The 26,214-nt window shown below is 44.1% G+C and overlaps 1 protein-coding gene across 1 annotated transcript in view; it reads right to left on the bottom strand.

The window, feature by feature from the left end:
• Nucleotides 1-2,255: 2,255 nt before the first annotated feature.
• Nucleotides 2,256-26,214, bottom strand: part of fhl1b (four and a half LIM domains 1b) — a 45,194-nt gene continuing 21,235 nt past the window's right edge. The window contains exons 2-6 of the mRNA XM_083637408.1: nucleotides 15,858-16,021; nucleotides 14,486-14,660; nucleotides 8,748-8,917; nucleotides 8,284-8,470; nucleotides 2,256-4,310 (exon numbers count right to left, since the gene is read on the bottom strand). Coding sequence (XP_083493534.1) covers nucleotides 4,156-4,310; nucleotides 8,284-8,470; nucleotides 8,748-8,917; nucleotides 14,486-14,660; nucleotides 15,858-16,013 — 843 coding nt within the window. The 5' untranslated portion in view covers nucleotides 16,014-16,021 and the 3' untranslated portion in view covers nucleotides 2,256-4,155. The remainder of the gene's footprint in view (nucleotides 4,311-8,283; nucleotides 8,471-8,747; nucleotides 8,918-14,485; nucleotides 14,661-15,857; nucleotides 16,022-26,214) is intronic.

Here is a 26,214-nt window from a genome sequence, read left to right as displayed (position 1 = left end):
ACACATGCAAGAGTTTCTGAAGAAAACTCATCACAAATCTGAAGGAAAACAAGTTTATTTCAGTCAGAGTCTGTGGGCATTAATGTATGTTATGTGTATGTATAATGTAATAGTAGAGACAAGTAACACAGCATTGAATAATTTTGTTAAGCATGATTAACATTTTTCACTTGTTTTACAAAGTTTTGAAATCTTAATGCAAGGCTAAAACATTTGCTAAGACTAACATTCTTACAGTCCAAGTGTCAGGTTTGAAAACAGTTCAAGCCTTGAGAGAATAAAATAACTTCTTACCTGGGTGAACAATCAAGCAAAGCTGGTCCAGACCCTCGGCAGCATAAATACTTTATTGTGAAGGACAGGTGCTGTGTGTCCTCAAGCTGCAATACTTGTCTCACAGCAGGAAAATCAGACAGAAGGCAAGTTCTGTCATAGTGCAAGAACTGTACAAACCTTTTAGAGTAATGGAGTAGAGACCAGTGTATTCTATAGGATTGGAGTGTGTGTGTGAGAGAGAGGAGGGGGAGAGAAATAAATAAATTGATAAGCTACTGTACTGTAGAGTGCCAAAGTCACGCCCTCTTCCGCATTCAACATACGATCCAAGGGATTTCTTCCACAATTCATTTCTCCATCTACATTTCATAAAATGCTTATAAAAATACTTTTACTTGGTCAAACCAAACAATTAAGCTATTTAGAATCAGGAGAGGCAGTATTACATTTCACTCAGACCCAAACTAAAAAGAACGATTTTTCAACATTTTTATTTTTGTTCAGACATATCAGTGACCCAGACAAATGGGCTCAGCAAGACGATTTTGAAGTATCCGGCTCCGCCCACACTGATAACAGGTGATGTGAGAGAAGAGGCTCCGCCCACACTGTGGTTGGCAGGTGATGTGTGGGAAGAAGCTCCGCCCTCAGTTTGATTGACAGGTGATGTGTGGGAAGAGGCTCCACCCCTACTGTCTGATTGACAGGTGATGTGCGGGATGAGGCTCCGCCCCACCCCAACATTGTGACATCATCAGTGATGTGATCTGTGTATGATATAGTCTCTTAGAACAGACGAGTTGGCTTCCGCAATTTTCAAATGCTTCCGCCATACTGTCTGTACTTCGTGGGGGAGAATCATGCACCAACCGGAATGGGAAGTAGAAAGGCGGGTTTTCCGCTCATTAGTCCAATCAGAATCGCAGAAAGGCGGGTCTTCCGCTCATTAGTCCAATCAAAATCCAATATGCCGCATTTTTCGTGGACACACGTGTCGTGATTGGTCGGATTCCGTCGAACTTCTTTCCTGTCTGAAGTTTTTTTCCCAACTTCCTTGTGCATGTTCTGGGGGTGTAACGTACAGACTGTATAGCTGCATTCGCCGGATGTAGATGAGACAGTCTGTTTTAAGAGACTATGTATGATATGTCTTGAGAAAGGTCCTTGTGACCGAAATGTCAACACTTTTGAATTAATCAATGTAGAAGTGAAGTGGAAATGGATCTTCTGGGAATTGGATTCCCTGCACCATAAGACAAAGAGACAAGCAAGGGGTGTGCATGCTGCCTTCTACTCATGTTGACATCATCAGTGATGTCATAAATCACCATAGTGATACACAGCCAGGTATGGCCTAGTTAGACTGATGCATGAAAATCGGTTCTTTTCATGAAAAATTTACAAAATTCCTATTCTGTAAATGCAGTTGTTCTATTCATTCATTCATTAGTATTTCACTTCATCACCTGATCACTTGATGATGATCACTCTTATTATAGGCTCGTGTTTTGTTATGTATAATTCCTCAAGTGTATGTTGTTGATCCAACAATTTAATTTCCCCCTAGGTTGTCAAGTAATGTGATTTTATAAATTAAAAACATGTTTTTTGCCTGCTCACTCTCAATCTTCTGTTCTGTCTCTTTGACATTAAACAACTCAAACAGGTTGCTTTCCCCCTCGCAGTATCTGCAGGTAAGACTACTTGATGCTCGGAAACAAACGCTGTCATTGAGATTACTTTCCACAGACTGGATGGTTTATTGTCAATTCTTAATTATGTATTTGCTCTTGTCAACAGGATCCTCAAACAGCTGGTGTTGACCTGTAGAATCAGGAACTGTCTCCATTTCACAGGGAAATACATTTAGACATTAGACAGACTCAAGTTCCAAGTTTCCTTTTGCAGTAGCGGCCTATACATTGTCATGCATCTAACGTGTTCTAAATCAAGAAAACAAAGGTTGTGCTCAGCTTTGTAAAAAAAGAGAAAATAAACATCTTTATTTCCATTTAGCAGATCAGTACAAACATGCAGTTTGCTTCATGTATTCCAATTTGATATTTTCTTCTCCCCTTTATAAGTAAGACTGAAAGAAGTGAAATTGCTTAGAAAAGTGCATGGAATATTAGATACTTCTAACCTATGTTGACCATAATAATATACAAAGGACTTTGCTTTTTCCAATTTATAATTAGGATTTGCGGCAATAAGACAATAATATCACTTTAAAAAATAAAATAAAAAATGTTAACATTGACACCAAAGCCACTAACATAAGGAAAAAAAAATCTACCAGGACAAAGCAGCTTTATATTACATAAGAGAGTTGAGTTAAAAAAAATAATACGGTAATCACAAATTCATGTATATATTTTAAATGTGTTACCAAAACTCCAACAAGCATTGATTTCTTAACCCTTTATGAAATTGAACTATGCACAGTGATAGTAGGTAACTAGCATTACCTTTAACCTTGAGTCTGACCTATTAATAATAATAATAATAAATATAGCGGCAAGCGGCGATTGACGGGGTCCAAGCATCCGGTGACCTGGGGGTTAAATGTGACATATAGACACCAAATAGTGCACATTTAGTCAGAGTTGATATGTGCAAAGGGGCACCAATTTTGTGTTGTGGTCAGTCAGGGCGTTGTGGTCAGTAAGGGGGTTGTGGTCAGTCAGGGCGTTGTGGTCACTAAGGGTGTTGTGGTCAGTCAGGGCATTTTGGTCACTAAGGGCATTTTGGTCAGTCAGGGTGTTGTCAGAGCGTTGTGGTCAGTCAGGGCATTGTGGTCAGTCAGGGTGTTGTGGTCAGTCAGGGCATTGTGGTCACTAAAGGCGTTGTGGTCAGTCAGGGTGTTGTGGTCAGTCAGGGCATTGTGGTCAGTAAGGGCGTTGTGGTCAGTCAGGGCATTGTGGTCAGTAAGAGTGTTGTGAGTCAGGGCGTTGTGGTCAGTAAGGGTGTTGTGGTCAGTCAGGGTGTTGTGGTCGCTAATGGCGCTGTGGTCAGTCAGGGCGTTGTGGTCAGTCAGGGCGTTGTGGTCAGTAAGGGCATTGGGGTCAGTAAGGGTGTTGTGGTCAGTAAGGGCGTTGTGGTCAGTAGGGACGTTGTGGTCAGTCAAGGTGTTGTGGTCAGTAAGGACGTTGTGGTCAGGGTGTTGTGGTCAGTAAGGGTGTTGTGGTCAGTATGGGTATTGTGGTCAGTATGTAAACAGGTGCGCAAGTGTAAATAGCGGATATCGCCTCTACGAAGATAGGGCCCTTTGTGATTTCCTTTAAACATATTTCAACATATTTCAAACTTATTTTTTCTTCTAATTTTTCTCCCGTCAATAATTTTTCACCCCTGCTGTACTGTTCTTTGCTCTACCCCCTCTGCTAATCTGGGGAGAGTTGCAGACTAGCTGCTGCGTATGCGTCCTCCGATACATGTGCAGTCGCCAGCCACTTCTTTTGACCTGACAGCGAGGGGTTTCACCGGCAGGGTGTAGTGCGTGGGAGGATTACACTATTCCCCCCAGTTCCCCTCCCCCGAACAGGTGCCATGGCCGATCAGAGAAGGTGCAAGTGCAGCGACCAGGACTCATACCCCACTGGCTTCCCACCGGCAGACACGGCCAATTGTGTCTGTAGGAACGTCTGGCCAAATCTGGAAATACTGCTGCCGGGAATTTAACTTCAGTTCAGTTATGATAAACTCTTTCAACTTAACTCAATTTTATAACATAAGCGTACATGTATAACCGCCCATCAATATTGAAACTGAAACTTTGGACGTTAATTAAGTAAAAAAGCAGGCTGCTATATAAGACACGGTGTGATGTGTGATGGCACATGTTGAAGCAGCTTCCCTTCGGTCGGGTGGCCTGTCCCTTCACTGCTTGTTGGCACAGTCAGCACAGAGGATGTTGCCCCCGTTGGCTACGAAGCGCTTGTTGGCCAGACTGAGGGAGCATCTCTTACAGTTGAAGCAGTATTCATGCCAGGAGCTTCCCTCATATTTCACCACATTCACTCCTTTGCCAAAACCTGAATGGAGAGAGAGACAGGAGAGGAGAGTTAGATACAGAGTAGGGGTGGGCGATATGGCAAAAATATCATATCACGATTTTTTTCAGTCAGGATCCCGATCCACGATCTTATCACAATTATTTTCATGTTGGTTAAAGTCTATTTTGCAAGTTACTGAAGAGTACAATTAGGGCCGAGCGATATGGACCAAAAATCATATCTCTGTATTTTTAGGCTGAATGGTATTTTGTACAAAGTGGACTAAATGTTCAGTTGTAAGTCAAAGCCCCATCCCTGTCCTGTCTGCTCGTTTTAATTAAGGAGTAAAAAAGCTCATTGGTGATATTGCTTACAATGATGTTGAAGAAAAGTTTTTCTGTATTAATGGGCTAGCAGCAGTCATGCTATTCCCACTATTTCTTCTTCTTTGGAGTTGTGGTAGTAATACTTGAGATACAAGCATAAAAGTTCAGAAACTAATGAGTCAAAAAACTCCGAAGCTAAGGCTCCCAAGATAAGGCAGGCAGAGCAAAGGAGGGACATGCACAGTATGCCACTCCTCCTACCTGACAACCAGAGTCGATCACTCTATAGTAGTTTAGCCAATCGGCATGAAGACAAACACACACCTTTACACACACACACTTGACCTCCATGCAAAATGTCAGCCTCTTAGGGCGAAAACTGTTGCAGCTAAAAAATAATGTAAAAGGACATGTAGACTTTTGATATCCACAGTATGTGCCTGCCTATCTCTGTCAGTACTGTCTCTCTCCCAGGGGCGGAGCTAGCCTCTCAGCACAGTGGGGGTGAGCATTGATGGGTCCTGCTTTCACACATGCATGCACACACACACACACACACACACACACACACACACACACACACACACACACACACACACACACAGCGGAATCCCTCACCTCATGTTCACCAGCTACACACAGCACCTAAGCCCTGTAAAAAGCCAGGGAAACTGGCTTCTGATAAAGTACTGTAAAGTAATGTATAATGATGTTGAGATTACTGTACAGTGGTTATAGTGACAGGAAAAATAGCAATCTCATAAATATACATAGTAGCCTCAAAGTGCGCTCAATACAAAGAGAGAACAAAAGTTAATTGACACACACTCAGACAAAGGCAAGGTTAGATTGTTTTGGGGAAAATACATTATAGCCCCTCTATAATGCATTTGATTTCGGCTATTTTACTCCACTTGATAACGTTAATGTGGGTAAGTGCAAGTGAATCTAAATTTTAACAAGCACAGATCCTGTACAGCCATGGTACAGCCACGGACTCTTAGGGCGCTCCGGACTTTTGGACTTTCCAGTTTGATCGAAAACCAAAATGACAGGTGTGAAACCTCCCCCGGACCACGGTGCAGACCAAACACCCGGTCCTTGGTCCAATGAAAAGAGGTGATCTCGGTCCGGACCAAGCTGCACCATTCGCTTGTAGTGTGAAAGCTTTTTTTTCATTTTTTGGGATAGTTCGGACTATAGGACCAAATACAGGAAGATTCACCAGGCTATTATCAAAAGAATCATGAGAACTGAGCCGCGGGAGCACATGGGGAGAGGAAGAGAGCAAGTTTGTAATGGAAATATGGTCCGACAACGTTATAAAAGTCAAATGGAAAAAATACCAGCTATTTTCAGAGAGGATGAGAGAAAGGGGGGACGGGAGAGCTTGCTGCATGTCACCCAAAATAGTCCAGTAATTATTAATTATCCAACAATGTGTGCAGGCAGGGTAAATCACACACAGACGCACCATGCGCAAAAGAATGACAAGCGATCCAGTCAGATAAAGGTGGGTATTTTATGGAGATAGGCGCTGTTTTTATGTTGAATGTATGCTTGAACAGTCTCTCCGAGATCGAGTTGAGGAGGCTTCTGAGCACAAGAAAGCTAGGTATGCTGAAATGGCAGCAGAGGCAGAGCAGCGAGGTTGGAGGGCTCGAGTGCGGCCTGTAGAGGTGGGCTGCCGTGGTTTTGTGGCAAAGTCCGTTATTGCCTTACTAACTGAGTTGGGCATTCGGGGACGGAGCCTGAAACTTGCGGTTAGCAACATGTCTCTGGCAGCAGAACCAGCAAGTGAATGGCTATGGCTAAAGGCTGAATTATGCTCACCCTGCCGTGAAGGGCGTGGGGGTGGAGCGAGGGGCGGGCACGTCAAATTACGTAAATTTGTTGGGCGTGGTTAAGTTATGCGCGTGGTCCAGCGGCCGCTCGCGTTGTGCCTGATATTTTTTCTAACAGCGCGAGCTTCTCTCCAAACATGGCTGCATCCAAACCATTGAGCCCTGAACACTGAGCTGTGTTTTCGCCACATTTCTTGACCCATGTGGTAGGCTATAAACTTAGATTTGCAACTGTTCGTTTTTAGTCATTTCACCAAGTAAATGTGTTGTGTTAAGAGCATTATTGAGAGAGATTAAAAGCAGCACAGAGTAGTAGGCTATCAGGGCTGAGTAGTAAAAACGGCTTTCAGTAAAAACAAGTTTGGTGAGTCCTTCATGTGCTGATGTGCGGTCGTTTGAGAGTGAAAGCGCACTCAGTACTGCACAGCGTTTCATTGCGACTTTTCACGGGCTGTTCTCACCATTGTACAATACATGGTGATCACTTTCTGAGTATAATGGCATCTGCCCCAGCGCGAGGTCTGCACGGTGACTACGGAGACTCGCGGGGCCCCACCCCCACGGAGCTTTGCTCGAGCATAAGAGCACCTTAAGGAGGAAACATGCTAGCTGGGGAGCTCGCTAAGGTAAGATTGATTGTTTGTTGTTGGTCATGATTGACGGTCCGCATCAACAGGGCTGAATCATTGACAGTGGTGGTGTAGTTAGGAATGTCATACCGAACCGACCTGGATAGCTAGGCTTAGATAGTGAGGTAATATGCAGTAGTGCGGTGGTAGCATGGAAGGGGGTGTTTCCATGATGCTGGATTACACCGTTAAGCCTTCTTGAGGTGTCGTGGGCCTAACTTAACGAAACATCGGTGAAGGAAGGTGCCCACTTGAAAACCCCAATGACATGCTTCATACTGCTGTTGGCTAGGGTAGGTAACTGGTGATTTGTGTCTTGTTTATTAGTTTGTTAGCCTGTTAGCTTGTTTTATTCTGGATTGGGCTTCTAAATGTGTTTTTCCTCGGATTTTGGCACAAGGGATAGTAACATCTTGTCCTGTGTATTAATTAATTAATACTCCTAACAATCTATAAATCCTATAGCCGTTTATTGTTCTAGGCTTGTATCGCTGCCGACAAGGAAGGCAGTATTAAACTGACAGATTTCTGAAGTTTGGTGTAAAATATGCGCTCCATGCAAGTGAGAACGGTACACTCTAAACGCTAGCAGCCTGGCATTCAGCATTCAGCTTTTAACTGGTTAAGGGTGTGCACTGCTAGAATGCACGCTCTCCCCCCTCTCTCTCAGCCCTGTGGTGGTCGCTCCGCTTCTGCTCGCTTCTTTCATCTGTATTTTCTATTTGGTACATTGCTCATTTTGATGTGCCTATGTAGTATGTACTATGTACTATGTACTATGTACTGGGAGTAGGTCAAGGTAAAGGTAAAGTCCCAACGATTGTCACACACCTGAGTGTGCGAAATTTGTTCTCCGCATTTGACCCATCCCCTGGGGGAGCGGTGAGCAGCAGCAGTGCCGCGCTCGGGAATCATTTGGTGATCGAAACCCCCCAATTCCAACCCTTTGATGCTGAGTGCCAAGCAGGGAGGCAAATGGGTCCCATTTTTATAGTCTTCTTTGGTATGACTCGGCCGGGGATCGAACTCACAACCTCCCAGTCTCAGGGCGGACACTCAAACCACAAGGCCATTGAGCTGGTAGTAGGCTATAGCATGTGCTGTATACTATACTATACTACATGTACTGGGAGTAGGCTATAGCATTTGTTGTATACTATACTATACTATACTACAGATTTCCTTTTAGTGACAAACACAATCATGAAGCGACCTGTGATGGGTTTGTTGCAGCCGCTGCACTTCTTGGCCACGGAGCTCTTGTAGCAGTCGACACAGAACACCTGGTCCTGGTGGCTGGTGAAACTGGTCCCTGCCAGAGGCTTCGAACATGAGCTGCACACAAAACAGTGGCTGTGCCACGGCTGCTCCTGGTAGTTCACTCCGCCTGAGGTTATCGGCTGGAGAGAGAGCAGAGGGAGAGGGAAGAGATGGAAAGGTGTGGAGAGGTGAAGAAAGCGGGGTAATATCAGCATAGTGACCATATCAAATAACATCATTTATTGTTCAAACTTTGTCACAAATGACAAACAAAAGGATATAACAAGTTCATTTAGAAGGAACTTTTAAAAGGACTTTTGCCCAGCCTCAAAAAGGTATCAAACCCCTTTCAAGATTAAATGAAGAGTTTGTTTGAAACGTATTCATCTATTTACTTCAGGTCTTGTGTGAATTTACCTGCTTGCAACTGACGCAGTGCTTGGCAAACTTCCTGTCGTGGCAGGGGCTGCAGTAAACATCAGTTCCTTTGGAGAGGAAGCTCTTCGATCCTATTGGCCGTTTACACTGGAAGCAGGTGAAGCATTCGTCGTGCCAAGAGTTTCCTTTGTACTCCACGCTCTCTGTGCCTGCAGAAGACAACAGCAGGGTCCATATATAGAGAGATATGTTGCCTTCTGGTGGTTGCAGAAATGCAAAATGTTAACTCCATATAGGCTAGAATTTGTGATAAAATTACAGTAGTACATTGAGTCAAACATGACTGGCTCCACCATAATGATGTAATTTGATGCAGGAAGTACTGTGAATGAACGCTGAGCTCTCAGTCCAGGCAAGATTGCAGGGAAGTTAAACATTGCCCAGCAAGCAAAATGATGTCATGATGACGTCTTTCAGTGACGTCCAGGACGGGCCAAATCACAGCCGATTTGGGGATGATTTAGACGTCTACAAGGGAACGTCGAGATGATGTCGAAATATGACGTTACCATGAATGGGCATGTTCAGTATTTCTGCTATGTACAGTGTGTATTGAGCAGCTTTATAAAACGGCTCTCTCAAATCAAGCAATCTGATTGGTTCACAGCCATTGTATAATTCCAGTAACCGAGTTCAATAACCCATGGCCATGGGTTATTGGTTACCATGGCAACTCTCTTACTAAAAGGCTCGGGCTCCGTGTTGGGCTTTCCAGAAAGCTCTCAGCTTCTCAGCAAGCGCCAGGATTGGCCAATGTCAACTTCAGTCTCCAGAACGATCCAATCAAATCACCCGCACGTCTATCTTCTTGCTAGAGGTCCCGCCTTACAGTAGTGTCAAAACAAAAAGCTACTCGCTTGCAGCCAGACGCATGATGGCGCAACTCTCTAGGCTTTGGTTACCTCAAAAACAAAATGGCGGAGACAACTTTCAGATCCTTGTGAATCGATCTTCGCTTATAACTTTACTAATACTTCGCAGAAAATTATGTTTTGTACAAGAATAGACGCGGGCTAATGTCTTAACCCCTCTCTCGCGCGCCCTCACTCTTAACCCCGCATTTCTAAATAAGACGTAACGTTACTTGGTGTCGGCATAAGGCTCTGGTGTGGGGCTATGCAAAACCTCTCAGCAAGCGCCAGGATTGGCCAATGTCGACTTCAGTCTCCAGAACGATCCAATCAAATCACCCGCACGTCTATCTTCTTGCTAGAGGTCCCGCCTTACAGTAGTGTTTCAACTGACTATCAGAATAAAATGCCAGTCGGACTTATAGTATTATTATTATTATATTATTATACTTGGAAACCGTTTTATAAAAGCAATATAGCACTCGAGCTGCGTGGTGTTGTGGAATATATCCCGCTGATAAGCTGTTATCCCACGAGGCCGCAGGCCGAGTGGGATAACAGCTTATCAGCGGGATATATTCACCACAACACACTTGCTCTCGTGATATATTGCTTAATTATACATAATTATGTCCAGATTAACAACTTATGCTACATTTTTAAATAAATAAAATAGTGCCTCAACTGGGATTCGAACCCGGGATCTACAGCTTATAGTCCATGGGCCAAAGCTCAAAATTTCACTTATTAGTATCACTCAAGGTGGCAAATTCTAGTCAATTTTTTTGAAAAGATACATGTCCATAGATTATGTTTTGGTATGATAACTTTTGCTAAGTGGTAGCTTTGTCACAGTTATCAGCACATGAAGTTAACCACCCCCTACAATAAATTGGTATCTAGGCGCTGGTGCATATCCTACTTTAGGCTCATTTTCAGGACCTTTACTCATGTTTTATGAAGGCATGTTTGGTCTAATTTTTAAGTGTAGACTCATAGCTTTCATTTAAAGTCGAGCTGAACCCAAAAATGACTTTTCTTTTGTTTTAGTTCAAATACCTGGGTATGCAGTGCACCTATTTAATAATGTATGCAAACAAAATCACAACAATCTAATTTCTTTAGTTTTTCCACACTTTTTCACATCAAAAGTTCATTTTTCAAGATTTCATTGATAACAGTAATGTACAGTTTGCTGACGTCACCTAGTACTATCAAATTTCTACCCCATTTCAACCAAAAAACACACACCCCTCCTCCCTGGACTGTTGTTGATGTGTGCACTGATTACCCCGGGCTGAACGGGGCTGAACCAGGTGAGGGAAAGAGAATTTCCGTGTTCGTCCTTTGAAGTGGTGACGTTATTGACGTATATATCCCCATCGACTCAACAGTGTAGTCTCATTTAGCCGTTTGCTAGCTAGCCGCCCTTTTAACGGCACGTAAAAGCTTCAAAACTCATAAAAGTGGTCCTCGTGTGTGAAGATGATATTACTAAACACTGGTTCATGTTTGATTGCCCAGAGAGATTATTAGAAGCATCGCGCCAAAAACCCATTCAAAACTCCCATAGGCGAAAACAGTGAAGAACCAGGACTGTTAGCATCGATGATTTCCGGACTCGTTCCTGCGGCTCTCTATTGTAATCCCCCAGGAGCCACCGCAGTAATGGCGGCTTGTTTACATCCGGGACTTCGTCGGATTCGTGTGATCCAGCCAGTATAAATACAGTAGGTGTGGTGGTACATGTGGTACATCAGTCTCACCAGCCAGTATAAATACAGTAGGTGTGGTGGTACATGTGGTACATCAGTCTCACCAGCCAGTATAAATACAGTAAGTGTGGTGGTACATGTGGTACATCAGTCTCACCAGCCAGTATAAATACAGTAGGTGTGGTGGTACATGTGGTACATCAGTCTCACCAGCCAGTATAAATACAGTAGGTGTGGTGGTACATGTGGTACATCAGTCTCACCAGCCAGTATAAATACAGTAGGTGTGGTGGTACATGTGGTACATCAGTCTCACCAGCCAGTATAAATACAGTAGGTGTGGTGGTACATGTGGTGCATCAGTCTCACCAGCCAGTATAAATACAGTAGGTGTGGTGGTACATGTGGTACATCAGTCTCACCAGCCAGTATAAATACAGTAGGTGTGGTGGTACATGTGGTACATCAGTCTCACCAGCCAGTATAAATACAGTAGGTTTGGTGGTACATGTGGTGCATCAGTCTCACCAGCCAGTATAAATACAGTAGGTGTGGTGGTACATGTGGTACATCAGTCTCACCAGCCAGTATAAATACAGTAGGTGTGGTGGTACATGTGGTGCATCAGTCTCACCAGCCAGTATAAATACAGTAGGTGTGGTGGTACATGTGGTACATCAGTCTCACCAGCCAGTATAAATACAGTACGTGTGGTGGTACATGTGGTGCATCAGTCTCACCAGCCAGTATAAATACAGTAGGTGTGGTGGTACATGTGGTGCATCAGTCTCACCAGCCAGTATAAATACAGTAGGTGTGGTGGTACATCAGTCTCACCAGCCAGTATAAATACAGTAGGTGTGGTGGTACATGTGGTGCATCAGTCTCACCAGCCAGTATAAATACAGTAGGTGTGGTGGTACATGTGGTGCATCAGTCTCACCAGCCAGTATAAATACAGTAGGTGTGGTGGTACATGTGGTGCATCAGTCTCACCAGCCAGTATAAATACAGTAGGTGTGGTGGTACATGTGGTGCATCAGTCTCACCAGCCAGTATAAATACAGTAGGTGTGGTGGTACATGTGGTACATCAGTCTCACCAGTCAGTATAAATACAGTAGGTGTGGTGGTACATGTGGTGCATCAGTCTCACCAGCCAGTATAAATACAGTAGGTGTGGTGGTACATGTGGTGCATCAGTCTCACCAGCCAGTATAAATACAGTAGGTGTGGTGGTACATGTGGTGCATCAGTCTCACCAGCCAGTATAAATACAGTAGGTGTGGTGGTACATGTGGTACATCAGTCTCACCAGCCAGTATAAATACAGTAGGTGTGGTGGTACATGTGGTACATCAGTCTCACCAGCCAGTATAAATACAGTAGGTGTGGTGGTACATCAGTCTCACCAGCCAGTATAAATACAGTAGGTGTGGTGGTACATGTGGTGCATCAGTCTCACCAGCCAGTATAAATACAGTAGGTGTGGTGGTACATGTGGTGCATCAGTCTCACCAGCCAGTATAAATACAGTAGGTGTGGTGGTACATGTGGTACATCAGTCTCACCAGTCAGTATAAATACAGTAGGTGTGGTGGTACATGTGGTGCATCAGTCTCACCAGCCAGTATAAATACAGTAGGTGTGGTGGTACATGTGGTGCATCAGTCTCACCAGCCAGTATAAATACAGTAGGTGTGGTGGTACATGTGGTGCATCAGTCTCACCAGCCAGTATAAATACAGTAGGTGTGGTGGTACATGTGGTACATCAGTCTCACCAGCCAGTATAAATACAGTACGTGTGGTGGTACATGTGGTGCATCAGTCTCACCAGCCAGTATAAATACAGTAGGTGTGGTGGTACATGTGGTGCATCAGTCTCACCAGCCAGTATAAATACAGTAGGTGTGGTGGTACATGTGGTGCATCAGTCTCACCAGCCAGTATAAATACAGTAGGTGTGGTGGTACATGTGGTGCATCAGTCTCACCAGCCAGTATAAATACAGTAGGTGTGGTGGTACATGTGGTACATCAGTCTCACCAGTCAGTATAAATACAGTAGGTGTGGTGGTACATGTGGTGCATCAGTCTCACCAGCCAGTATAAATACAGTAGGTGTGGTGGTACATGTGGTGCATCAGTCTCACCAGCCAGTATAAATACAGTAGGTGTGGTGGTACATGTGGTACATCAGTCTCACCAGCCAGTATAAATACAGTACGTGTGGTGGTACATGTGGTGCATCAGTCTCACCAGCCAGTATAAATACAGTAGGTGTGGTGGTACATGTGGTGCATCAGTCTCACCAGCCAGTATAAATACAGTAGGTGTGGTGGTACATGTGGTGCATCAGTCTCACCAGCCAGTATAAATACAGTAGGTGTGGTGGTACATGTGGTGCATCAGTCTCACCAGCCAGTATAAATACAGTAGGTGTGGTGGTACATGTGGTACATCAGTCTCACCAGTCAGTATAAATACAGTAGGTGTGGTGGTACATGTGGTGCATCAGTCTCACCAGCCAGTATAAATACAGTAGGTGTGGTGGTACATGTGGTGCATCAGTCTCACCAGCCAGTATAAATACAGTAGGTGTGGTGGTACATGTGGTGCATCAGTCTCACCAGCCAGTATAAATACAGTAGGTGTGGTGGTACATGTGGTACATCAGTCTCACCAGCCAGTATAAATACAGTAGGTGTGGTGGTACATGTGGTACATCAGTCTCACCAGCCAGTATAAATACAGTAGGTGTGGTGGTACATGTGGTGCATCAGTCTCACCAGCCAGTATAAATACAGTAGGTGTGGTGGTACATGTGGTGCATCAGTCTCACCAGCCAGTATAAATACAGTAGGTGTGGTGGTACATGTGGTACATCAGTCTCACCAGCCAGTATAAGTACAGTAGGTGTGGTGGTACATGTGGTGCATCAGTCTCACCAGCCAGTATAAATACAGTAGGTGTGGTGGTACATCAGTCTCACCAGCCAGTATAAATACAGTAGGTGTGGTGGTACATGTGGTGCATCAGTCTCACCAGCCAGTATAAATACAGTAGGTGTGGTGGTACATGTGGTGCATCAGTCTCACCAGCCAGTATAAATACAGTAGGTGTGGTGGTACATGTGGTGCATCAGTCTCACCAGCCAGTATAGGTTTGTAGCAGCCGTGGCAGCGCGGGGCGTCCTCTCTCGAGCAGCACTTCCCACACATGATGCGCTGCTCCTTGGTGCTGAAGGGCTCCTTGGCCAGCGGCTTGGAGCACTTGGCACAGCGGAAACAGTCCTCATGCCAGTGCCGACCCTTATGAGCCAGCTCCTGGTGGAGGAGGGACCCGGAGAGAGGTGAAGGGGTGAGGTGATGGAGTCAAGAGAGCCAGCAGTATCAGTATTATGGCTTATGTACACTGGCTGCGTTATGGAGCAGTCCCTCATGAAAAAGTACTACTGAATCACTACACATAAAACCTATTTGTGTAGTAGTGGCTATGTAGTGACATGTAGGGATGGTGCAGTGAATCTGTAGTTTATACACTACTCATGACACACCAGTAGAGTTCTGTAGCAAAACAGTAGTGTTTTCAGTAGTATTCAAGCAGAGAATTTACCTACTTGGTGTTAGTAGTAAAAAAAAAGCTGTTAAAACACGTCTGCTTCACTACACAGACATTCAAATAGTAATCATGTAGAGGTTCTACTACTTGCTTGTATAGTGAACATGTAGTCACAACAACAATACAGCAACACTACACATATTTAAGTAGTGATCAAGTAGAGGTTCTACTACTTGCTTGTATAGTGAATATGTAGTCACAACACTGCAGTAACACTACACATATTTTAAGTAGTGATCATAGAGGTTCTACTACTTGCTTGTATAGTGAATATGTAGTCACAACACTGTAGTAACACTACACATATTTAAGTAGTGATCAAGTAGAGGTTCTACTACTTGCTTGTAGTGAATATGTAGTCACAACACTATCAATACTGAATATCATAGCATGATTAAGTACATTTCAGGTGGTATTTGATGCATAACGTAATCGTAAAACATACATTATGACTGAATGTATTCAAATTGTATCTGTCTTTTATTTGGTTCATGTTTGATTTATAATGTTTGGCAAGTCAAGACAAACTCTCTATAGAAGTGGAATTTAATGGAATTCAGTTGTCTGTCATTCTGATTCAATTCTGTTTCCACTGTCACATTCCAACTCCATTCTCAATGCATTACCAAGCGAGGGAGCAAGAAAGGAAAGGGGCAAAGAAACAATATTGACTGTTTTACCCTGTTGCACAGTATGAAGCCAACATGGAGTACATACACACTCATATAAAACTTCCTCTGAATGCAAACACACACACACATACAATCACATGACAATCACCTTGAGAAAGGCCAGTTTGGCCGAAACATGTCGGTGGAAGCCATATTTTATTAAAGGCTTTTTAAAAATATTCTTGAAGAGTTGCCTTGGACTTCCTTTGTTCTTTCTACACACACACATACCTTAGACTCTACGCCGATGGGTCGATGGCACTCGGCGCAGGTGTTGGCACAGAACTTGGCGTGGCAGCGGACGCACACCGGCTTGCCCTCGTTACGGACAAACCTCTTCCCTCCAAGGTCCTCCCGACAGTAGAAACAGTGAGAGCTCTCTGCCATCGTCACACCTGTACAGTAGATACACACACACACACACACACACACACACACACACACACACACACACGTTTCACCATGAAGTCATCAAACATAGATCTAGAAATCCAGATATCATCATCATCATCTTTAACCATTTATCTGGTGATCGGGTCGCGGAGGTAGCAGTTCCAGCAGGGGACCCCAGACTTTCACTTTCACATTAGCCAGCTCTGACCGGGGGATCCCTAGACGTTCCCAGGCCAGCGTGGAGATAATCTCTCCACCTAGCCCTCGGTCTGACTCTCCACCATGCCCCAGCAGCTGGACATGCCTGGAACAACTCCCTATAGGGAGGCGAAATCTAGATATTATCATTGTGAATAATGATACAGTTCATTCATACTTTATAGTGGGCTGTACTGTAGGCCAGTTGTTCTCAAAGTGGGGTCCGTGAACCCCCAGGAGTCCTTGAGGGGGTTGCAGGGGGTCCCAAGAAAAAGTGTGAATAATTTATTTTCACTATAATTCCATAAGTGACACAATGACAGAATGCGACTAGTTTGGTCATCATGGGTTTCATGCACTTTCTGTAATAAAACATCGAAGCAAAAAGTCTTATCAGATGGGGGACCCTGGGACAAAATCTTATCAAATGGGGGTCCGTGCTCTAATTGGTGTCAGTTTGAGCGTCCTTGACGTGAAAAAGGTTGAGAAGCACTGCTGTAGGATATGTGCCTGCTGTAGGATATGTGCCTGCTGTAGGATATGTGCCTGCTGTAGGATATGTGCCTGCTGTAGGATATGTGCCTGCTGTAGGATAATGTGCCTGCTGTAGGATAATGTGCCTGCTGTAGGATATGTGCCTGCTGTAGGATAATGTGCCTGCTGTAGGATAATGTGCCTGCTGTAGGATAATGTGCCTGCTGTAGGATAATGTGCCTGCTGTAGGATATGTGCCTGCTGTAGGATATGTGCCTGCTGTAGGATATGTGCCTGCTGTAGGATATGTGCCTGCTGTAGGATAATGTGCCTGCTGTAGGATAATGTGCCTGCTGTAGGATAATGTGCCTGCTGTAGGATAATGTGCCTGCTGTAGGATATGTGCCTGCTGTAGGATATGTGCCTGCTGTAGGATAATGTGCCTGCTGTAGGATAATGTGCCTGCTGTAGGATAATGTGCCTGCTGTAGGATATGTGCCTGCTGTAGGATATGTGCCTGCTGTAGGATAATGTGCCTGCTGTAGGATAATGTGCCTGCTGTAGGATATGTGCCTGCTGTAGGATAATGTGCCTGCTGTAGGATAATGTGCCTGCTGTAGGATATGTGCCTGCTGTAGGATAATGTGCCTGCTGTAGGATAATGTGCCTGCTGTAGGATAATGTGCCTGCTGTAGGATAATGTGCCTGCTGGAGCTAATATGAGGAAAGATGATGAGATGGGATCAAGAATCAAGTTGGAGATGAGAAAGCGAACCATAATTAGTTAATGTTGAATATAGTGTGCTGTTCTGTCATTTGTCACATTACAGTGTATGTACTGTATTTGTTACTGCCTTGTTTCATTTGCCCTATAACTTGAAACAAGAGCAGACACTACCTATAATCACCACATGGGGGCACTGAAGGTGTACTAATACCTACAAAAAAGGAAGTCAAGTTTATTTATTTAGGCTAGCCCTTTGTCACAAGCACATTTCAAAGAGCTTTACATACCATAATGTGCAATAGTCACATCGCAGGACATGCAATGGCAAGTAAGGCAAATTAACTCTCAAATTAACATGTTATGCTACAACTTTTTTGCTGCTTGATAGAAATGGAAAACTTGCAAGGTTCTCCTTCCATGACTAATGTACAAGAGAAGTCTGTCTGATAGAACATCATTTACTTGTGTACTTTACTAGTCTATGTTTTAGCTTACCCTGCTCGTAGCTGTAACAAGCTTTTTACTAAGAGTCTGGACCAACTCTGAAATGGAGAACTGGCCATTTTTTTCAGTACAGCAGTGAACATAATGCACGGCCTCTAGGAGACGTTCTAAGCCAGTGATACTCAACTGGCTTAGATATATATATATATATTTTTTACAGTGCACCTGATTGCACTGTAAGCTCTTGGCTTATTATTAAATATATATATATATTTTTATATATGTATATATATATATATATATATATATATATATATATATATATATATATATATATATTTTTTTTTTTTTTTTTCTTTTATTTTTTTTACAGTGCACCTGAACGCAACATGCAAGATATGAATAAGTGTCCAAATGTTCATGTCATTCTGGTCAATACTCCACTTCTGTTATAGCATTTCAGTCTGGAATATGGAATATCTTTCAATACTCTATGATTTAGCTGCTAAATTGTCAAATACAGCCGTCTGCTTGCTACCCAGGCACTTATGTATGTACTAACTTAACCTAACTAACTATCCGGTGTGCACAACATTGTCAGACTAAACTCCGGCTGACACCCCAAAAACCTACAATCCGCTACAGAAAAATGTATATTGTTTGTTTATTAACTGGCCCCTGGCCTTCTATCATTTCACGAAAGTGGCCCCCGGGCAAAGCAAGTTGAGTATCCCTGTTCTAAGCTCTTTTCGATGCTGAATTTTTTCACATCGCAATATATATCGCAGAAACAAAATATATTGCAATGTCAGTTTTTCCCAGTATCGTGTGGCCCTACCATACATCATAATATGATGTATTATGATGATCATATACATGTCATATATGGGTAGGAGGAAACAGACACAAAAGCACTTCAGAGAAACTAGGCTGTGATATTTACTGAAGTGATTTGCTGATAAGATGTCTTTCAGTTCCCACTCTGACACAAGAACATTGCCTGTAGCAGTGAACTCTTTGTTCTGTGTAACAGCAACAAGGTGTGCTTTTAGGTGTGTTTCTGTGTGTCTTTTTCACTATCTGTGTTTGCATATGTGCACAACATGCATGTTAAGTGTGCTTATGTATTCTGTGTGTGACCATGACAAGCTACAGTTGTCTCAGCTGCAAATGTCCCTCCCCATTGATTCAGACATCTTGGGCCCTATCTTGGTACAAGCGATATCCCCTATTTGCGCCTGCACACCTGTTTGCGTGCCTTAACGATAGCAGACCGCCTTGTGCACTTGTCCAGGTGTTATGCCGAGTTTTGCACCCCCGCCCGGTAACAGCTAAACGCATGCCCACCTCACGGGAGCATATTGTAATGATTTATACAGAAACATAACTGTTTAAAAATGATATAATTGTTTGGGTAGACGTGACCTCCCTGTTTTTAATTTAAAACAGCCCCAAAATATGGTGGGGATGCAATTACTCGCGGGGGAGCATAACTCATCACAACAACGGGTGCAAGCGCAGATTAGAGGCGTGCCAAATCATTTATGCACGGTGCAAACGGGATTTGGGCGGTGTTAACCATCAGAATTATTCACAGGTGTGGCCTGGCAATGCCTGGGCGTTACATCAATCAAACCAGATTTCCGTCTTGCAGTCCCTGTAATACAGTTTGCGTGAGGCATGCTGTAATTCTCCCCGTGTGTAATTTGGATAGGTGTAGGGCAGGCCTATTGACTGTATATATTATTCCTATCTCTTAACGACGAATTTGATGCAATTCGGGTTATTTTGTTGACTGGGGTGGGACAATAGAAACGTGTTTGCGGGTAAACGGCAGAGACAAAAGAAAAGATTGGAGGATTTACAGTGGACTCAATTAAAACTCGACTCGTGCCGAGGACAGAGAGAGATGGAGAGAGCTTGTGACAGATCGGCTGTGATGCCAACGACCCTCCGGGTTATAGCAGGTGAAGGTGAATAGCCTATTACAAGTAGGCTACAATGTACAAGTTTTCTCAATTCATTTACCATAACCCCTCCTTGCGATGTGATAAAAGTTTCTCAGTGAATTAATTTTAGCAGCAGAATTTGATGTCCTGGCGTGGCACGTCCGTGCGTAATGACGTTTCTGCGCTGCGCAGTGCAGAGATTATGGTGCGCTCAAGCGCAGCGAGTATTTTAGCGCCTAAACTGTGCTTTTCAAAGCTCTTAGCGCAAAGTAATTCCTCGCTGCTGACGATAGGATAATGCCATCTATCCCCACATTTTTGCGCTGAAATGCCTAGTTTGGCATGTGGCACGCATATGTCCAGTACAATTATAACAGGAATGCAGTTGTGCACCCCCCCAATTTGCTTTTGCAAAGATAGGGCCCCGAATCTCTAATCTGATAGGGCAGGTCATGTGACTGATTCCTTCAGACATTTTATCTCTAATCTGATAGGGCAGGTCATGTGATGGATTCATTCAGACATTTTATCTCTAATCTGATAGGGCAGGTCATGTGATGGATTCATTCAGACATTTTATCTCTAATCTGATAGGGCAGGTCATGTGATGGATTCATTCAGACATTTTATCTCTAATCTGATAGGGCAGGTCATGTGACTGATGAACTTGACCATAAGCGGTGATGGAGGGGAGGGCAAATGAATGGAGAGGCAGACACATGACCAAGAATACATACATGGCAAAAGCTTAACAAGTCTTTTAATTAAACCAACTTGTTTCAAGAGGTTGTTTTCTGTTGACATTTGATAATAATAACAGAGCGATCTCTTATTGAAAAAGTTGAGCCTCTCAAAGAAGACAAATATGAATAAGTTCCGTCACTGTGCTGTAAGTGACTTTGGCTAGAGGCAGTGTTGTAGTCGACTCGAATCACCAAAACCTCAAGGCAGAGCTGAGTTAAAGTCCCACATTTGTACCTTCAATTGGCTTCCTTTCTAAAACTTCGGGTGCTGTGAAAACACATTGCTCCATCATTTCTGACAATGACTGATGTTCAGGATAACCCTGACACTGATGTTCAGGATAACCCTGACACTGATGTTCAGGATAACCCTGACACTGCTGTTCAGGATAACCCTGACACATGACTAATGTTCAGGATAACCCTGACACTGCTGTTCAGGATAACCCTGACACATGACTAATGTTCAGGATAACCCTGACACATGACTGATGTTCAGGATAACCCTGACACTAACCCAGATGTTCAGGATAACCCTGACACTAACCCAGATGTTCAGGATAACCCTGACACTAACCCAGATGTTCAGGATAACCCTGACACTAACCCAGATGTTCAGGATAACCCTGACACTAACCCAGATGTTCAGGATAACCCTGACACTAACCCATCATGCTTACTGCTGTGCATACTGCGTAGTCATTCTGAGACAGGAAAAACCTGCCAATTCTAATCCAAGTCTGAGTCACCAAAGTCAAGTCAAGTCTCAAGCCTTCAGTACTTTAGTCCGGATAACCAGTTTAAGTTCAATAAATCCATGCTAAAACAAATGAAAAAGAACAAATTAAAATTGACATCTGTAAACTATTTTAGTAGTTAGAATAGCGACTAAGTTCTGGATTTGTCTTATATAAAAAAAAAAAAAAATGAGGAAGAAAATGTGGAAATGGTAACATCATGCTGTTGTATTTGATAACAGTGTGACAACAGTTTTATCATCTTCCTATCAGTGGGTGTGTTGTAGCCTACATGCTAGCCTTTGTCTACATGTAGGCCTATTGATAGTATTCTGTTACATCACCACACAGCCATCTTGGTAGGAAAATAACAGGTGATTGTAATCAATTAACAGGTGATTGCAATCAAATGACACAAACAGCCAATGAGTTCTGTGTATTGTAGCGACATATTGGTAGGAAAATGCTTGTGACATCATGGGAATACTATGAATACGCTGTTCACCAACAGGATGATCTGATACAATTTACACAATGCTGACAAGATGTTTAAGGTGATCAAGTACCAAATTCCAGTCACCAGTGCACAAGTCTGAGTCGTCAATATTCAAGTCCAAGTCGTCAATATTGAATCCATTGATGAATTGAAGGGCATCATAAAGAATGTGGTGACAGAGGCGCATGTGGTTGCTTTTCATGAGGCCATTGCCTTTAAATAGCTGCTCTTCTGTTTTATTGTGGATTCTGTGTTCATGTTGAATAAGTTGTATTTTAATGTGTGTAATGTGTTTGTGTACGGCTGCTACCTTAGTCATCAATATTCAAGTCCGAGTCCAAGTCCAAGTCTGAGTCGAGTCACGAATCATCAAAATAGGGACTGTAGTTCTGCAGCACTGGGTAGAAGCCGTTTCTCCGAAGTAACCCATTTCTCACACCACCGAGCAAGTCAAATAATCACTGTGCCTAAAATACGCTGTCACAGAACCCTCCTAAAGATAGAAGGAAAATCACCATGTTCACCAGCAGAAAGTCTGCCACATGATCTGTGATTACAGGCTGGGGATTTCAGACGCTCAATCAATACGCAGCCAAACGACTACATGGTAGGAGGCGGAGCAACTCGTCACACAGACAAACACACACGAGGAGATGCTATGCTCCGTTTACTCGCTTATTTCCAACATGAAGCTCACGCTGACTGACCATGGCAAATTCTGCTAAACTGCTCTGAGAATCATGCAGTGTGTGTGTGTGTGTGTGTGTGTGTGTGTGTGTGTGTGTGTGTGTGTGTGTGTGTGTGTGTGTGTGTGTGTGTGTGTGTGTGTGTGTGTGTGTGTGTGTGTGTGTGTGCGTGCGTGTGCGTGTGTGCGTGCATGTGTGTGTGTGTGTGTGTACTAGTGAGGTGAACCCAAAAAGGAATGCCTGGTATGACTAGTGTGGTGAGATCTGGAATGTTGACAGCCCCTTTGACAGAACCACACAGTTCTAAGATGGACCACTCCCTAGAAAACCACAAACTATACTATTTCCCTCCTCATTGGGGATGGGGCTCCATAAGGAAGTTGACCCAGTTTGTTCTGGTTTTGTCTCTGAATGGGCTTGACGTCAATTCTGGCGCTGAGGTTTCACATCCTCCTAACTGTAACACTGCTTAACCTCTCAATGTGGGTTTCCACAGATATGGCTTTTTGAAGGCTGATGCCGATATCTTTATAGACTGACGTCAATAGCATTTTGTGGCAATATTCAATGCCTTTAAATGTCTTTGACCATTTTAATGCCAATGAAAGACATGAAATGACCATGACCACCGCATGAAACACCTCCAGCACAGACACTACTTCCTGGTTACTGACCCGAACCCGGCAGCCAGTTGGCTCACGGCTACGGACCTGGTTCGACCCGTTTCGACCCGTAACATGTTGCGGGAGCCATGGCTCGAATCGCCAGTTAAGTTTAGGCAAGCAAAGGCAACTTGGTTGGGGTTATGGTTTGGGTCGGGGGTTCAAACCAGCTCTCTCGTGATGAGAGTCTGGGATGCTATGGGGTGATGATGTCCCTGCGAGGCGACATCCAGACGGTCCAGGTTGTGGTCCTGGACTATGTGGTCCAGGTTGTGGTCCTGGACTCCTGGCACGGAATGTGGTGTTAAGAGGTCGTGATCATTTCACATATTTCTGTGAGATGAGATCAGGTAGTTTTGAAGGCAGAATGAGTCAATGGGAGGGGAAACTGGGGGAAACAGTAGGCCTTTAAATTATGGTAAATGGTAAATGGACTGCATTTATATAGCGCTTTTATCCAAAGCGCTTTACAATGTGCCTACATTCACCCATTCACACACCGAAGGCGGCAAGCTGCCACGCAGGGTGCTGGCACAGCCACCGGGAGCAATTGGGGTTCAGACGTCTTGCCCAAGGACACTTCGACATGCGGACTGGAGGAGCCGGGGATCGAACCACCAACCTTCTGATTAGTGGACGACCCGCTCTACCTCCTGAGCCACAGCCACCCCTTAAGAACCCAATTAAGAATCAATTTACAAAAAAACTGCAACAATTGCATGAATGAACAAAATGAAAGAAAATCAGGGGAAAAAAATTATTATATCAGGAGTGGATGATGTCATGGCTGGCCCAATATATCGGCACAATATATCTGTCTAACCCTAGTTATAAGGACAGAAGAACAGTCCACTTTAGGGCAAAATTAAGATGTTTTGGATCTACTCCAACAGTATCCCGACTATTTATTTTTTTTAGACTAGAAATATCGTGCGCTCATTTGTAGCGTGTCGCCTGTAGCTCGCACACTTCGCGTGCTTGTCTGCTGAACTGCACATGCGTTTAGCGCATGTGCAGTTGAGCAGTTGTGCGCCATGCGTGGAATCCCTCGACTTATTATAGTAGTGAGAGATTGTGATGTTTACTAATTGGCTGCATCTTCATTTCATTTGAATCATTAGACATTTGGTTAACATTGATTGGCTGACGACAGGGTGTCTGTGGTACAGTAGATACTCTCCTCTCAGGATGGTAAAATGGTAAATGGTAAATGGCCTGCATTTATATAGCGCTTTTATCCAAAGCACTTTACAGTCAGTAGGTACATTCACCCATTCACACACTGATGGCGGCAGGTTACCACGCAGGGTGCTGGCACACCAACGGAAGCAATTTGTGGTGCAGTGTCTTGCCAAAGGACACTTCGACATGCAGACTGGAGGAGCCGGGAATCGAACCACCGCCCTCTTCTATCCAAAGCGATTATAGTGGACGACCCGCTCTACCTCCTGAGCTACAGCCGCTCAGAGTCATGCATGACCCAGCAGATGTCCTGTCTGTTGATGGGTGAGGTGAACTTGTCTCTTTTGGAAGGCAGCAGCCGGCTAAAGGCAACACTCAACTCAACAGACACATTTCTAACTTTTTATCTTAGAAATTCAGAATGTTTCCTGTTTGCTGCCAATTTCTGACTGACGCCCCCCTTCCCCCCAATCTACAGTACAATGGCCCCAATAGGTTGTTTCCAGGTGACGTCATGTCAAGATGGCGACCGGGGCGAGACCATTGCCTTGTCTGCAAACCACGTGATCATGCTGGGGGGCAACCAGCAGCAGGGTACATAGGAAAGCATGAGCAAAATTGGACAAGTTGCTGTAAAAATCACTTCTCTTCATTGTATATGGATCAGTCATATCCTATCTGTTTTGCAATCTTCTGGTGATACCTGCAGCGTGGAGCGCCATCCAACCATCTTGCATACTCGCTTTCCTCCATTCTCCATAGTAGCTCTGGGAGAGCTGCCCCCCAGTGACGTCGTCAGCGTCATCGGAATCATGTGGTTGCAAACAAGCTATACTCGTCCGTAGAGGTGAGCCACAAACAGCACCTGGCCTACGTTAGATTAGCCTAGGTAAACCCAGCCCCCACGTGACCTGCTCTCTCAGTTCCCAGTCACTATCTGAGAGCAGGTCACGTGGGGGATGGGTTTACCCAGGCTAACGTTAGATAGCCTACTGTCTACAGAGCAGACAGTCATACCATTTGGCTCTGCCTGGTGGTAGTCCACCAGAGCATGTTTTAACACAGAAAACAGTTTTTACATGTACACATTAACCCCGAGGTCGGAGGAGTAGGCTTGGGCTGATTTTCGGGAATATTGCGATACTTGGGAAATATCACAATTTTGAAAATCTCCTTTCAGAGGCTGTAGCGGGCTCAGTTTGAAAGGCGGAGTGAAGTTTCTGGTATCATATGAAACTAGAAGACATAAGGCATAGCTTGGTACAGCAGCACCAACCATGTCATGCCATAGCTTGTCAGGAAGGTTGCTAAATAACACTCCAAAGTTAGGCTCAATTTTGAAGAGGGAAAAACTTTTTCAAAGGGGTCCTTTTTTTCACAGCCTAATGTTGGCAGGTGTGCGTGTGTTCGTGTGCGTGTGTGTGTGTGTGTGTGTGCGTGTGTGTGTGTGTGTGTGTGTGTGTGTGTGTGTGTGTGGGGAAGGGGGGGGGGTTTGAAAAGTTTGTGAAGCCAGGCTGCCCTAGAGGCTATCAGCATCATCTACATGTTATCAGATCACCATGGGAGCCAAACAAAGGCTGACAGGAAGTATGACACATAGTTAGGAGGAAGGTGACGTCAAAGAGCCGTCGCTACATGTTTCACTTTGCTGTTCTGCAATCAATCGTCTCATTGTGTCAAAGCCCACATTTACACAGCACACTGCATCCACAGCACAGCACACTGCATCCACAGCACAGCACTAAACACATTTACACAGCAGCACACTGCATCCACAGCACAGCACTAAACACATTTACACAGCAGCACACTGCATCCACAGCACAGCACTAAACACATTTACACAGCACACTGCATCCACAGCACAGCACTAAACACATTTACACAGCACACTGCA

This window comes from Poromitra crassiceps, assembly GCF_964638095.1.
Source record: "Poromitra crassiceps genome assembly, chromosome: 1".
Lineage (NCBI taxonomy): Eukaryota > Metazoa > Chordata > Actinopteri > Beryciformes > Melamphaidae > Poromitra > Poromitra crassiceps.
The sequence above is the reverse complement of the archived record's forward strand: the minus strand, read 5'-3'. Positions and strand labels throughout refer to the sequence as shown.